Genomic DNA, 17,084 nt, shown 5'->3' with positions numbered 1-17,084 from the left:
ATAGGTTATGGCAGGTAAGTGTACAAGTTATGGCAGGTCAGTGTACAGGTTGTGGCAGGTCAGTGTGCAGGTTGTGGTAGGTTAGTGTACATGTTGTGGCAGGTTAGTGTATAGGTTGTTGCAGGTCAGTGTACTGGTTATGGTGAGGTCACTGTACAGATTATAGCAGTTCACTGAACCGGTTATGGCAGGTAAGTGTAAAAGTTATGGCAGGTCAGCGTACAGGTAATGGCAGGTCAGTGTAAAGGTTGTGGCAGGTTACTGTACAGGTTGTGGCAGATTAGTGTAGAGTTGTGGCAGGTCAGTGTACAGGTTATGATAGGTCACCGTACAGGCTGTGGCAGACCAGCGTACAGATTATAGCAACTTACTGTACAGCTTATGGCTGGTCAGTGTAAAATTCTGGCAGGTCATTGTACAGGTTGTGGCAGGTCAGTGTACAAGGTATGGCAGGTCAGCGTACAGGTTATGTCAAGTTAGTGTACAGGTTGTGGCAGGTCAGTGCATGGTAGACTCAGTGCACAGGTTGTGGCAGATCAGTGTACAGATTGTGGCAAGTCAGTGTATGGTATGTTCAGTGTACAAGTTGTGGCAGGTCAGTGTACAGGTTATGGCAGGTTAGTTTACAGGTTATGGAATGTCAATGTACAGGTTGTGGGAGGTCAGTGTACAGGTTATAGCAGGTCAGTGTACAGGTTATGGAAGGTCATTGTACAGGTAGTGGCAGGTCAGTGTACAGGTTGTGACAGGTCAGTGTATGGTATGTTTAGTGTACAGGTTGTGGCAGGTCAGTGTACAGGTTATGGCAGGTCAGTGTACAGGTTATGGGAGGTCAGCGTACAGATTATAGCAGGTCAGTGTACAAGTTATGGCAGATCAGTGTACAGGTTGTGGCAGGTTAGGTTAAAGGTTGTGGCATCTTAGGGTAAAGGTTGTGGCAGGTCATTGTATAGGTTATGGCAGGTCAGTGTACAGGCTTTGGCAGGTCGGTTGAGACGTTGTGGCAGGTCAGTGTACAGGTTGTGGCAGGTCAGTGTTCAGGTTGTGGCAGGTCAGTGTATAGGTTGTGGTAGGTTAGTGTAGTAGGTTCAGTGTACAGGCTGTGGCAGGTCAGTGTACAGGCTGTTTCAGGTTAGTGTGTGGTAGGTTCAGTGTACAGGTTGTGGCAGGTCAGTGTACAGGTTGTGATAGGTCAGTGTATAGGTTGTAGCAGGTTAGCGTACATGTTATGGTAGGTCAGTGTACAGGTTATGGCAGATCAGTGAAAAGTTTATGACAGGTCTGTGTACAGGTTGTGGCAGGTCAGTGTACGGTATGTTCAGTGTACAGGTTGTGGCAGGTCAATGTACAGGTTTTGGCAGGTCATTGTATAGGTTGTGGGAGGTCAGTGTACAGGTTATAGCATTTCAGTGTACAGGTTGTGGAAGGTCAGCGTACAGGTTATTTCAGGTTAGTGTGTGGTAGGCTCGCTGTATAGGTTTTGGCAGGTCAGTGTACAGGTTGTTAGGTTAGTGTACAGACTGTGGCAGGTTAGTGTACAGGTTATGGCAGGTCAGTGTACAGGTTATGGCAGTTCAGTGTACAGGTTATGGCATGTCAGTGTACAGGTTGTGGCAGGTTAGTGTTCAGGTTGTGGCAGTCTGTGTACACGTTGTGGCAGGTCAGTAAACGGTAGGTTCAGTGTACAGGTTGAGGCAGGTCAGTGTATGGTTTGTGCAGGTTGTGGCAGGTCAGTGTACAGGTTTTGGCGGGTCAGTGTACAGGTTGTGGCAGGTCAGTTTATGGTAGGTTCAGTGTACAGGTTGTGGCAGGTCAGTGTACAGGTTGTGTCAGGTTAGCATATGGAAGGTTCAGTGTGCAGGTTGTGGCAGGTCAGCATATGGTAGGTTAATTGTGCAGGTTGTGGTAGGTCAGTGTACAAGATTTGGCAGGTCAGTGTACAGGTTGTGGCAGGTCAGTTTATGGTAGGTTCAGTGTACAGGTTGTGGCAGGTCATTGTACAGGTTGTGTCAGGTTAGTATATGGAAGGTTCAGTGTGCAGGTTGTGGCAGGTCAGTGTATCGGTTATGGCAGGTCAGTGTAAGGTAGGTTATGTGAACAGGTTGTGGCAAGTCAACGTGCAGGGTGTGGCAGGTCATTGTATGGTAGTGTACTGGTTGAGGCAGGTCAGTGTACAGGTTATGGCAGTTCAGTGTACAGGTTGTGACAGGTCAGTGTACAGGTTGTAGCAGGATAGTTTCCAGGTTATGGCAGGTCAGTGTGCTTGTTGTGGCAGGTCAATGTACAGGTTGTGGCAAGTCAGTGTATGGTAAGCTCAGTTTACATTTTGAAGGTCAGTGTACAGGTTGTGGCAGGTCAGTGTACAGGTTGTGGCAGGTCAGTGTACAGGTTATGGCAGGTCACTGTACGTTATGGCACGTCAGTGCACAGGTTGTGGCAGGTCATTGTAAAGGTCATGGCAGTTCAGTGACAGGTCATAGCAGGTCAGTGTAAGATTGTGGCAGGTTAGTGTTCAGGTTGTGGCAGGTCAGTGTACACGTTGTGCCAGGTCTGTGTACGGTAGTTTCAATGTACAGATTGTGGCAGGTCAGTGTACAGGTTATGGCAGGTCAGTGTATAGGTCATAACAGGTTAGTGTTCAGGTTGTGGCAGGTCAGTGTACAGGTTGTGGAAGGTCAGCGTATGGTAGGTTCAGTGTACAGGTTGTGGTAGGTTAGTGTTCATGTTGTGGCAGGTCAGTGTACAGGCTCTGGCAGGTCACTGTACAGGTTGTGGCAGGTCAGTATATGGTAAGTTCAGTGTACATTTTACAGGTCAGTGTACAGTTTGTGGCAAGTCAGTGTATGGTAGTTTCAGTGTACAGGTTGTGGCAGGTCAATGTACAGTTTATGGCAGGTTAGTGTACAGTTTATGTCAGGTCAGTGTACAGGTTGTGGCAGGTCAGTGTACAGGTTGTTACAGGTTAGTGTACAGGTCATTGTAGGTCAGTGTACAATTGTGGCAGGTCAGTGTACAGGTTGTGGTAGGTTAGTGTTCAGGTTAAGACAGGTCACTGCACAGGCTCTGGCAAGTCACTGTACAGGTTGTGGCAGGTCAGTATATGGTAAGTTCAGTGAAATTCTGCAGGTCAGTGTACAGGTTGTGGCAGGTCAGTGTATGGTAGTTTCAGTGAACAGGTTGTGGAAGGTCAGTATGTATGGTAGTTTTAGTGTACAGGTTGTGGCAGGTCAATGTACAGTTTATGGCAGGTTAGTGTAGAGTTTATGTCAGGTCAGTGTACAGGTTGTGGCAGGTCAATGCAAAGATTGTGGCAGGACAGTGTACAGGTTATGGCATGTCAGTGTACAGGTTGTGGCAGGTCAGTTTAATTTTTATGGCAGGTTGGTGCACAGTTCATGCGAGGTCAGCGTACAGGTTATGGCAGGTCAGTGTACAGGTCTTTACAGGTTAGTGTACAGGTTATGGCAGGTCAGGGTACAGGTTGAGGCAGTTCAGTGTACAAGCTGTGGCAGATTAGTGATAAGGTTGTAGCACGTCAGTGTACAGGTTGTGGCTTGTTAGTGTGTGGTAGTTTCAGTGTGGCAGGTCAGTGTACAGGTTGTGATAGGTTAGTGTATAGGTTGTGGCACATCAATGTACAGGTTATAGCAGGTCAGTGTAGATTGTGGCAGGTCAGTGTACAGGTTATGGCAGGTCACTGAACAGGTTATGGCAGGTCAGTGTACATGTTGTGGCAGGTCAAAGTACAGTTTACGTCTGGTCAGTGTACAGGTTGTGGCAGGTCATTCTACAGGTTGTTTAAGGCCAGTGTACAGGTTATGGCAGGTCAGTGTACATATTGTGGCAGGTCAGTGTACAGGTTGTGGTAGGTCAGTGTTCAGGTTGTGTCAGGTCAGTGTGTGGTAGGTTCAGTGTACAGGTTGTGGCAGGTCAGTGTCCACGTTGTAGCTGGTCAGTGTACGGCTGGTTCAGTGTACAGGTTGTGGCAGGTCTGTGTAACGTTGTAGCAGGTCAGTGTATGGTAGGTTCCGTGTACAGGTTGTGGGAGGTTAGTGTATGGTAACTTCAGTGTGCAGGTTGTGACAGGTCCTTGTATGGTAGGTTCAGTGAACAGGTTGTTGCAGGTCAGTTTACAGGTTGTAGCAGGTCAGTGTACAGGTTGTGGCAGGTCAGTATATGGAAGGTTCAGTGTACAGGTTGTGGCAGGTCAGTGTCTGGTAGGTTCAGTGTACAGGTTGTGGCGGGTCAGTTTATGGAAGGTTCAGTGTACAGGTTGTGGCAGGTCAGTGTATGGTAGGTTCAGTGTACAGGCTGTGGCAGGTCAGTGTATAGGTTGTGGCAGGTCAGTGTATGGAAGGTTCAGTGTACAGGTTGTGGCAGGTAAGTGTATGGTAGATTCAGTGTACAGGTTGTGGCAGGTCAGTGTACAGGTTGTGGCAGGTCGGTGTATGGTAGGTTCAGTGTACAGGTTGTGGCAGGTCAGTGTATGGTAGGTTCAGTGTACAGGTTGTAGCAGGTCAGTGTATGGTAGGTTCAGTATACAGGTTGTGGCAGATTAGTGTACAGGTTGTGACAGTTCAGTGTACAGGTTGTGGCAGGTCGGTGTATGGTAGGTTCAGTGTACAGGTTGTGGCAGGTCAGTGTATGGTAGGTTCAGTGTACAGGTTGTGGCAGGTCAGTGTATGGTAGGTTCAGTGTACAGGTTGTGGCAGATTAGTGTACAGGTTGTGGCAGTTCAGTGTACAGGTTGTGGCAGTTCAGTGTACAGGTTGTGGCAGGTCAGTGTATGGTAGGTTCAGTGTACAGGTTGTGGCAGATTAGTGTACAGGTTGTGGCAGTTCAGTGTACAGGTTGTGGCAGTTCAGTGTACAGGTTGTGGCAGGTCAGTGTATGGTAGGTTCAGTGTACAGGTTGTGGCAGTTCAGTGTACAGGTTGTGGCAGGTCAGTGTACAGGTTGTGGCAGTTCAGTGTACAGGTTGTGGCAGGTCGGTGTATGGTAGGTTCAGTGTACAGGTTGTGGCAGTTCAGTGTACAGGTTGTGGCAGGTCAGTATACAGGTTGTGGCAGATTAGTGTACAGGTTGTGGCAGTTCAGTGTACAGGTTGTGGCAGGTCGGTGTATGGTAGGTTCAGTGTACAGGTTGTGGCAGGTCAGTGTATGGTAGGTTCAGTGTACAGGTTGTGGCAGGTCAGTGTATGGTAGGTTCAGTGTACAGGTTGTGGCAGTTCAGTGTACAGGTTGTGGCAGGTCAGTGTATGGAAGGTTCAGTGTACAGGTTGTGGCAGATTAGTGTACAGGTTGTGGCAGTTCAGTGTACAGGTTGTGGCAGTTCAGTGTACAGGTTGTGGCAGGTCAGTGTACAGGCAGGTTCAGTGTTATTTCTCTGAGGAAGGAAAGTGTTGCCATAATGAGGCCCATAAGGAGGAGCCAGAAGGGTCCTTGTACGTGGGTCAGGCTGAGAGGATGGAGGTTCATGTTGGAGTAGGTGGAGGAGGAGGAGGTAGTGGTCGTGTGGTATTGCTGCTGCTTCCTCTGGCGGATCTCTTGCCACGTCTCACGCATCATGTCGTCAGTAAACTTCTCCTTGAGGCCGCTCTGAAGCCACACATAACGTTAACCTCCCAGCCTCATATTACTATAACAAATGTTGTTCTAGTTAGGTTCTCTCATAGCAAGTATCCATGTGGCTATGTCTTAATCATATGATTACTAGGTTGTTAACAACACCAGGAATGGATGTACCCACACCACATGACTAGCCAAGTGTGTGTGTGTGTGTGTTATCCTCACATTCCTGTCTGTTTGTTGACGAACTTATGCAAAATGTTTATACTTATAAGTACCTACAGCTCTCCTTACCTCACACACACACACACACACATACATACGCTGCTGATCGTGGAGGATATAGTCGCTATACCCGTAACAGAGTGCGTTAGTGTCTGTGTTGACACTGCTGGTCATGGAGGATATAGTCGCTATACCCGTAATAGAGTGCGTTAGTGTCTGCGTTGACACTGCTGGTCATGGAGGATATAGTCGCTATACCCGTAACAGAGTCCGTTAGTGTCTGTGTTGACATTGCTGGTCATGGAGGATATAGTCGCTATACCCGTAATAGAGTGCGTTAGTGTCTGTGTTGACACTGCTGGTCATGGAGGATATAGTCGCTATACCCGTAACAGAGTGCGTTAGTGTCTGTGTTGACACTGCTGGTCATGGAGGATATAGTCGCTATACCCGTAATAGAGTGCGTTAGTGTCTGTGTTGACACTACTGGTCATGGAGGCCATAGTCGCTATAAATGTAATAGAGTGCGTTAGTGTGTGTGTTGACACTGCTGGTCACGGAGGCCATAGTCGCTATACCCGTAATAGAGTGCGTTAGTGTCTGTGTTGACACTGCTGGTCATGGAGGATATAGTCGCTATACCTGTAATAGAGTGCGTTAGTGTCTGTGTTGACACTGCTGGTCATGGAGGCTATAGTCGCTATATCCGTAATAGAGTGCGTTAGTGTCTGTTGACACTGCTTGTCATGGAGGATATAGTCGCTATACCCGTAATAGAGTGCGTTAGTGTCTGCGTTGACACTGCTGGTCATGGAGGATATAGTTGCTATACTTGTAATAGAGTGCGTTAGTGTGTGTGTTGACACTGCTGGTCATGGAGGATATAGTCGCTATACCCGTAATAGAGTGGGTTAGTGTCTGTGTTGACACTGCTGGTCATGGAGGATATAGTCGCTATACCTGTAATAGAGTGCGTTAGTGTGTGTGTTGACACTGCTGGTCATGGAGGCCATAGTCGCTATACCTGTAACAGAGAGCGTTAGTGTCTGTGTTGACACTGCTGGTCATGGAGGATATTGTCGCTATACCTGTAATAGAGTGCGTTAGTGTCTGTGTTGACACTGCTGGTCATGGAGGATATAGTCGCTATACCCGTAATAGAGTGCGTTATTGTCTGTGTTGACACTGCTGGTCATGGAGGCCATAGTCGCTATACTGTAATAGAGTGCGTTAGTGTCTGTGTTGACACTGCTGGTCATGGAGGATATAGTCGCTATACCTGTAATAGAGTGCGTTAGTGTCTGTGTTGACACTGCTGGTCATGGAGGGTATAGTCGCTATACCTGTAATAGAGTGCGTTAGTGTCTGTGTTGACACTGCTGGTCATGGAGGATATAGTCGCTATACCTGTAATAGAGTGCGTTAGTGTGTGTGTTGACAATGCTGGTCATGGAGGCCATAGTCGCTATACCTGTAATAGAGTGCGTTAGTGTGTGTGTTGACACTGCTGGTCATGGAGGATATAGTCGCTATACCTGTAATAGAGTGCGTTAGTGTCTGTGTTGACACTGCTGGACATGGAGGCCATAGTCGCTATACATGTAATAGAGTGCGTTAGTGTGTGTATTGACACTGCTGGTCATGGAGGATATAGTCGCTATACCTGTAATAGAGTGCGTTAGTGTCTGTGTTGACACTGCTGGTCATGGAGGCCATAGTCGCTATACCTGTAATAGAGTGCGTTAGTGTCTGTGTTGACACTGCTGGTCATGGAGGATATAGTCGCTATACCCGTAATAGAGTGCGTTAGTGTCTGTGTTGACACTGCTGGTCATAGAGGCCATAGTTGCTATACCTGTAATAGAGTGCGTTAGTGTCTGTGTTGACACTGCTGGTCATGGAGGCCATAGTCGCTATACCTGTAATAGAGTGCGTTAGTGTGTGTGTTGACACTGCTGGTCATGGAGGATATAGTCGCTATACCTGTAATAGAGTGCGTTAGTGCCTGTGTTGACACTGCTGGTCATGGAGGATATAGTCGCTATACCTGTAATAGAGTGCGTTAGTGTCTGTACTGAAGACCACAGTCGGTGTACCCGTAATTGAGTAGGTTACTGTCTTTGTTGACACTGCTGGTCATGTAGGCCATAGTCGCTATACTCGTAATAGAGTGCGTTAGTGTCTGTGTTGACACTGCTGGTCATGGAGGATATAGTCGCTATACCTGTAATAGAGTGCGTTAGTGTCTGTGTTGACACTGCTGGTCATGGAGGATATAGTCGCTATACCTGTAATAGAGTGCGTTAGTGTCTGTGTTGACACTGCTGGTCATGGAGGATATAGTCGCTATACCTGTAATAGAGTGCGTTAGTGTCTTTGTTGACACTGCTGGTCATGGAGGATATAGTCGCTATACCTGTAATAGAGTGCGTTAGTGTCTGTGTTGACACTGCTGGTCATGGAGGATATAGTCGCTATACCTGTAATAGAGTGCGTTAGTGTCTGTGTTGACACTGCTGGTCATGGAGGATATAGTCGCTATACCTGTAATAGAGTGCGTTAGTGTGTGTGTTGACACTGCTGGTCATGGAGGCCATAGTCGCTATAACTGTAATAGAGTGCGTTAGTGTCTGTGTTGACAATGCTGGTCATGAAGGATATACTCGTTATACCAGTAATAGAGTGCGTTAGTGTCTGTGTTGACACTGCTGGTCATGGAGGATATAGTCGCTATACCTGTAATAGAGTGCGTTAGTGTCTGTGTTGCCACTGCTGGTCATGGAGAATATAGTTGCTATACCTGTAATAGAGTGCGTTAGTGTATGTGTTGACACTGCTGGTCATGGAGGATATAGTCGCTATACCTGTAATAAAGTGCGTTAGTGTGTGTGTTGACACTGCTGGTCATGGAGGATATAGTCGCTATACCTGTAATAGAGTGCGTTAGTGTGAGTGTTGACGCTGCTGGTCATGGAGGATATAGTCGCTATACCTGTAATAGAGTGCGTTAGTGTCTGTGTTGACACTGCTGGTCATGGAGGATATAGTCGCTATACCTGTAATAGAGTGCGTTAGTGTGTGTGTTGACACTGCTGGTCATGGAGGATATAGTCGCTATACCTGTAATAGAGTGCGTTAGTGTCTGTGTTGACATTGCTGGTCATGGAGGATATAGTCGCTATACCTGTAATGGAGTGCGTTGGTGTGAGTGTTGACACTGCTGGTCATGGAGGATATAGTCGCTATACCTGTAATAGAGTGCGTTAGTGTGTGTGTTGACACTGCTGGTCGTGGAGGATATAGTCGCTATACCAGTAATAGAGTGCGTTAGTGTGTGTGTTGACACTGCTGGTCATGGAGGATATAGTCGCTAAACCTGTAATAGAGTGCGTTAGTGTCTGTGTTGACATTGCTGGTCATGGAGGATATAGTCGCTATACCTGTAATGGAGTGCGTTAGTGTGAGTGTTGACACTGCTGGTCATGGAGGATATAGTCGCTATACCTGTAATAGAGTGCGTTAGTGTGTGTGTTGACACTGCTGGTCGTGGAGGATATAGTCGCTATACCAGTAATAGAGTGCGTTAGTGTGTGTGTTGACACTGCTGGTCATGGAGGATATAGTCACTATACCTGTAATAGAGTGCGTTAGTGCCTGTGTTGACACTGCTGGTCATGGAGGATATAGTCGCTATACCTGTAATAGATTGCGTTAGTGTGTGTGTTGACACTGCTGGTCTTGCCAGATATAGTCGCTATACTTGTAAGGCAGTGCGTTACTGCTGTGCTAGCACTACTGGTCATCTAGGACGTAGTCGCTATACCCCTAATAGAGTGCGTTAATATCTCTGTTGACATTATTGGTCATGGAGGATATAGTCGTTATACTAGTAAGAAAATGCGTTAGTGTCTGTTTTTTGTCATGGAGGCCATAGTCCCTCTAACCGTAATAGTGTGCGTTAGTGTCTGTGTTGACACTACTGGTCATCGAGGCCATAGTCCCTCTAACCGTAATAGAGTGCGTTAGTGTCTGTGTTGACACTACTGGTCATGGAGGCCATAGTCCCTCTAACCGTAATAGAGTGCGTTAGTGTCTGTGTTGACACTACTGGTCATGGAGGATATATTCGCTAAACCCTTGATAGAGTGCGTTAGTGTCTGTTGACACTGCTGGTTATGGAGGATATAGCCGCTATACCCGTGATAAGGTGCGTTAGTGCCTGTGTTGACACTGCTAGTCATGGAGGATATAGCCGCTATACCAGTAATAGAGTGCGTTAGTGTCTGTGTTGACACTGCTGGTTATGGAGGATATAGTCGCTATACCCCTTATAGAGCGCGTTAGGGTCTGTGTTGACACTGCTGGTCATGGAAAATATAGTCGCTAGACCCGTACTAGAGTGCGTTAATGTCTGTGTTGAAAGTGATGATGGTGTTGAACGTTATCTTATATTTTCCAATAAACATCGGCATGATTCCTGAATAGTTCATAAGATTCTATCAGAGTACACATCATGCAAAGTGAGGACAAGTGACGTACTTCAATAAGACGCAGTAAAGATCGGTCCACGTTCTCCTTGTATGGGGCATCATGAGGCATCATCCAGGCAGCATAGTTAGGGATGACATTCTCCTTAGCCACATACAGAGGCGTCCACCCGTCACCAGAAGTGAAGTGCTCAGCAATGTACAGCTCAGTATTGTAGCGCTCATGGAAGAAGGCAGCCCTGGCGAACGTTCACAATAAGCAATGTGGGAAGTAGGAGACAGTAAACCTATCAATAATATGGGAAATAGGAGACAGTAAACCTACCAAATATGAGGGAGGTAGGAAACAGTAAACCTGCCAATAATGAAGGAAGTAGGAGACAGTAAACCTACCAATAATGTGGGAAGTAGGAGACAGTAAACCTACAGAAGATGAGGGAGGTAGGAGACAGTAAACCTACCAATAATGAAGGAAGTAGGAGACAGTAAACCTACAGAAAATGAGGGAGGTAGGAGACAGTAAACCTACCAATAATGAAAGAAGTAGGAGACAGTAAACCTACAGAAAATGAGGGAGGTAGGAAACAGTAAACCTACCAATAATGAAGGAAGTAGGAGACAGTAAACCTACCAATAATGTAGGAAGTAGGAGACAGAAAACCTACGGAAAATGAGGGAGGTAGGAGACAGTAAACCTACTAATAATGTGAGAAGCAGGAGACAGTAAACATACCAAAAATGTGGGAAGTAGGAGAGAGAAAACCTACTGAATATGTGGGAAGTAGGAGACAATAAACATACCAATGATGTTGGAAGTAGGAGACTGTAAACCTACCAAAAGTGTGGGATGTAGGAAACAGTAAACCTACCAATAATGAAGGAAGTAGGAGACAGTAAAACTACCAATAATGTGGGAAGCAGGAGACAGTAAACCTACCAAAAATGTGGGAAGTAGGGGACAGCAAACCTACCAATAATGTGGGAAGTAGGAGACAGTAAACCTACCAATAATGTGGGAAGTAGGAGACAGTAAACCTACCAATAATATGGGAAGTAGGAGACAGTAAACTTATCAATAATGTGGGAAGTAGGAGACAGTAAACCTACCAATAATGTGGGAAGTAGGAGACAGTAAACCTACCAATAATATGGGAAGTAGGAGACAGTAAACCCATCAATAATGTGGGAAGTAGGAGACAGTAAACCTACCAATAATGTAGGAAGTAGGAGACAGTAAACCTACCAATAATGTGGGAAGTAGGAGACAGCAAACCTACCAATAATGTGGGAAGTAGGAGACCGTAAACCTACCAATGATATGGGAAGTAGGAGACAGTAAACGTAATAATAATAATAATAATAATAATAATAATAATAATAATAATAATAATAATAATAATAATAATAATAATAATAATAATAATAATAATAATAATAATAATAATAATAATAATAATAATAATAATAATAATAATAATAATAATAATAATAATAATAATAATAATAATAATAATAATAATAATAATAATAATAATAATAATAATAATAATAATAATAATAATAATAATAATAATAATAATAATAATAATAATAATAATAATAATAATAATAATAATAATAATAATAATAATAATAATAATAATAATAATAATAATAATAATAATAATAATAATAATAATAATAATAATAATAATAATAATAATAATAATAATAATAATAATAATAATAATAATAATAATAATAATAATAATAATAATAATAATAATAATAATAATAATAATAATAATAATAATAATAATAATAATAATAATAATAATAATAATAATAATAATAATAATAATAATAATAATAATAATAATAATAATAATAATAATAATAATAATAATAATAATAATAATAATAATAATAATAATAATAATAATAATAATAATAATAATAATAATAATAATAATAATAATAATAATAATAATAATAATAATAATAATAATAATAATAATAATAATAATAATAATAATAATAATAATAATAATAATAATAATAATAATAATAATAATAATAATAATAATAATAATAATAATAATAATAATAATAATAATAATAATAATAATAATAATAATAATAATAATAATAATAATAATAATAATAATAATAATAATAATAATAATAATAATAATAATAATAATAATAATAATAATAATAATAATAATAATAATAATAATAATAATAATAATAATAATAATAATAATAATAATAATAATAATAATAATAATAATAATAATAATAATAATAATAATAATAATAATAATAATAATAATAATAATAATAATAATAATAATAATAATAATAATAATAATAATAATAATAATAATAATAATAATAATAATAATAATAATAATAATAATAATAATAATAATAATAATAATAATAATAATAATAATAATAATAATAATAATAATAATAATAATAATAATAATAATAATAATAATAATAATAATAATAATAATAATAATAATAATAATAATAATAATAATAATAATAATAATAATAATAATAATAATAATAATAATAATAATAATAATAATAATAATAATAATAATAATAATAATAATAATAATAATAATAATAATAATAATAATAATAATAATAATAATAATAATAATAATAATAATAATAATAATAATAATAATAATAATAATAATAATAATAATAATAATAATAATAATAATAATAATAATAATAATAATAATAATAATAATAATAATAATAATAATAATAATAATAATAATAATAATAATAATAATAATAATAATAATAATAATAATAATAATAATAATAATAATAATAATAATAATAATAATAATAATAATAATAATAATAATAATAATAATAATAATAATAATAATAATAATAATAATAATAATAATAATAATAATAATAATAATAATAATAATAATAATAATAATAATAATAATAATAATAATAATAATAATAATAATAATAATAATAATAATAATAATAATAATAATAATAATAATAATAATAATAATAATAATAATAATAATAATAATAATAATAATAATAATAATAATAATAATAATAATAATAATAATAATAATAATAATAATAATAATAATAATAATAATAATAATAATAATAATAATAATAATAATAATAATAATAATAATAATAATAATAATAATAATAATAATAATAATAATAATAATAATAATAATAATAATAATAATAATAATAATAATAATAATAATAATAATAATAATAATAATAATAATAATAATAATAATAATAATAATAATAATAATAATAATAATAATAATAATAATAATAATAATAATAATAATAATAATAATAATAATAATAATAATAATAATAATAATAATAATAATAATAATAATAATAATAATAATAATAATAATAATAATAATAATAATAATAATAATAATAATAATAATAATAATAATAATAATAATAATAATAATAATAATAATAATAATAATAATAATAATAATAATAATAATAATAATAATAATAATAATAATAATAATAATAATAATAATAATAATAATAATAATAATAATAATAATAATAATAATAATAATAATAATAATAATAATAATAATAATAATAATAATAATAATAATAATAATAATAATAATAATAATAATAATAATAATAATAATAATAATAATAATAATAATAATAATAATAATAATAATAATAATAATAATAATAATAATAATAATAATAATAATAATAATAATAATAATAATAATAATAATAATAATAATAATAATAATAATAATAATAATAATAATAATAATAATAATAATAATAATAATAATAATAATAATAATAATAATAATAATAATAATAATAATAATAATAATAATAATAATAATAATAATAATAATAATAATAATAATAATAATAATAATAATAATAATAATAATAATAATAATAATAATAATAATAATAATAATAATAATAATAATAATAATAATAATAATAATAATAATAATAATAATAATAATAATAATAATAATAATAATAATAATAATAATAATAATAATAATAATAATAATAATAATAATAATAATAATAATAATAATAATAATAATAATAATAATAATAATAATAATAATAATAATAATAATAATAATAATAATAATAATAATAATAATAATAATAATAATAATAATAATAATAATAATAATAATAATAATAATAATAATAATAATAATAATAATAATAATAATAATAATAATAATAATAATAATAATAATAATAATAATAATAATAATAATAATAATAATAATAATAATAATAATAATAATAATAATAATAATAATAATAATAATAATAATAATAATAATAATAATAATAATAATAATAATAATAATAATAATAATAATAATAATAATAATAATAATAATAATAATAATAATAATAATAATAATAATAATAATAATAATAATAATAATAATAATAATAATAATAATAATAATAATAATAATAATAATAATAATAATAATAATAATAATAATAATAATAATAATAATAATAATAATAATAATAATAATAATAATAATAATAATAATAATAATAATAATAATAATAATAATAATAATAATAATAATAATAATAATAATAATAATAATAATAATAATAATAATAATAATAATAATAATAATAATAATAATAATAATAATAATAATAATAATAATAATAATAATAATAATAATAATAATAATAATAATAATAATAATAATAATAATAATAATAATAATAATAATAATAATAATAATAATAATAATAATAATAATAATAATAATAATAATAATTATAATAATAATAATATAATAATAATAATAATAATAATAATAATAATAATAATAATAATAATATAATAATAATAATAATAATAATAATATAATAATAATAATAGTGACGATAATGATGACAATGGATATTGATAACAAGTGCAGGAGATCCTTCGGAGGCAGGAGGCCTGGTTACCATCCAACCTGCAGGAGATCCTCTGGAAGCAAGAGACCTGGCTACCATCCAACCTGCAGGAGATGCTCTGGTTTCAAGAGACTTATATACCATCCAGCCTGCGGGAGATCCGTTGGAGGCAAGAGACCTAGCTACCATCCAGGCTGTAGGAGATCCTTGGGAGGCAAAAGACCTGGCTACTGTGCAACCTGCAGGAGATACTCTGGAGGCAAGAGACCTGGCTACCATCCAACCTGCAGGAGATGCTCTGGAGGCAAAAGACCTGGCTACCATCCAACCTGCAGGAGATTCTCCAGAGGCAAGAGACCTTTCTACCATCCAACCTGCAGGAGATCCTATGGAGGAAAGAGGCCTGGCTACCATCCAACCTTCAGGAAATAGTCTGGGGGCAAGAGACCTGGCTACCATCCGACCTGCAGGAGATCCTCCTGAGACAAGAGACCTGGCTACCATCTAATCTGCAGAAGATCTTCTGGAGGCAAGAGGCCTATCTACCATCCAGCCTGCAGGGGATACTCTGGAGGGAAGTGACCTGGTTACCATCCAAACTGCAGGAGATCCACTGGAAACAAAAGACCTGGCTGCCATCCAACCTGCAGGAGATCCTCTGGAGGCAGGGGACATGGCTTCCTTTCATCCTTCAGGAGATCCTCTGGAGGCAGGGACATGGCTTCCTTTCATCCTTCAGGAGATCCTCTGGAGGCAAGAGACCTGACTACCATTCGACCTACCTGAGATTCTCTTTAAGGAAGAGACCTGGCTACCATCCAACCTGCAGGAGATCATATGGAGGCAAGAGGCCTAGCTGCCATCCAGACCTGATCCTATACCTTCTAGCCTGTACCTTCCAGACCTGACCTTATACATTCTAGCCTGTACACTCCAGACCTGACCCAATACCTTCTAGCCTGTACCCCCTCTGAACTGATCCTATACCTTTTAGCCTGTACACTCCAGACCTGACCCTATACCTTCTAGCCTATACCCTTCAGACCTGACCCTATAAGTTTTAGCATGTGTCCCCCAGACCTGACCCTATTCCTTCTAGCCTGTCCCCTGTAGACCTGACCTGATACCTTTTAGCCTGTACCCTCCAGACCTGACGCTATGCCTTCTAGCCTTATCCCTCAGACCTGACTCTATACCTTCTAGCCTGTATCCTTAGACCTGACTCTATTCCTTTTAGCCTGTATCCCCTAGCCCTGACCCTATACCTTGTAGCCTGTACCCTCCAGACCTGACCATATACCTTCTAGCCTGTACCCTCCAGACCTGACCCTATACCTTCTAGCCTGTACCCTCCAGACCTGACCCTATACCTTCTAGCCTCTACCCTCCAGACCTGACCCTGAGTCCTACAGACCTGAGCCTATACCTTGTAGCCTGTACCAGAAGGGTAGGTTACATAGTGACATCACCTGGTTTCTGATATCTCCTGTAGACCTGCCATGACGTTGACCACAATGTCAGCTCTGCCTCCAACACTTTTGTATGAGTTTAGTTTTGACTCCTGGAAGTAACGTAGGAACCTCGTAGCATTCTGAATGAACTTGGCCCTACAACGAGAATAACACTATGATATAAGGCAAGTTTTTCTCAGAGTAATATATGATATAAGGCAAATCTTCCTCATATAGTACATATGGAACAGACATTATTTGTCTTACATATATGGTATACTTCACTTATATGATAACGAGGATGATAACAATAATGATAATATTGCTACTTCTACTACTAAATATATTAATGATGATAAAGATGATATTGAT

The 17,084-nt window shown here is 36.9% G+C and overlaps 1 protein-coding gene across 1 annotated transcript in view; it reads right to left on the bottom strand.

The window, feature by feature from the left end:
• Positions 1-5,264: 5,264 nt before the first annotated feature.
• The window catches only part of LOC139747604 (ionotropic receptor 93a-like), a 111,668-nt gene continuing 99,848 nt past the window's right edge, over positions 5,265-17,084 (bottom strand). The window contains exons 10-12 of the mRNA XM_071660078.1: positions 16,731-16,868; positions 10,331-10,517; positions 5,265-5,596 (exon numbers count right to left, since the gene is read on the bottom strand). Coding sequence (XP_071516179.1) covers positions 5,354-5,596; positions 10,331-10,517; positions 16,731-16,868 — 568 coding nt within the window. The 3' untranslated portion in view covers positions 5,265-5,353. The remainder of the gene's footprint in view (positions 5,597-10,330; positions 10,518-16,730; positions 16,869-17,084) is intronic.

Source organism: Panulirus ornatus, chromosome 69, assembly GCF_036320965.1.
Source record: "Panulirus ornatus isolate Po-2019 chromosome 69, ASM3632096v1, whole genome shotgun sequence".
In the NCBI taxonomy this organism is placed as follows: Eukaryota; Metazoa; Arthropoda; class Malacostraca; order Decapoda; family Palinuridae; genus Panulirus; species Panulirus ornatus.
Note: the sequence above shows the minus strand (reverse complement) of the source record. Positions and strands in the feature narration are given on the sequence as shown.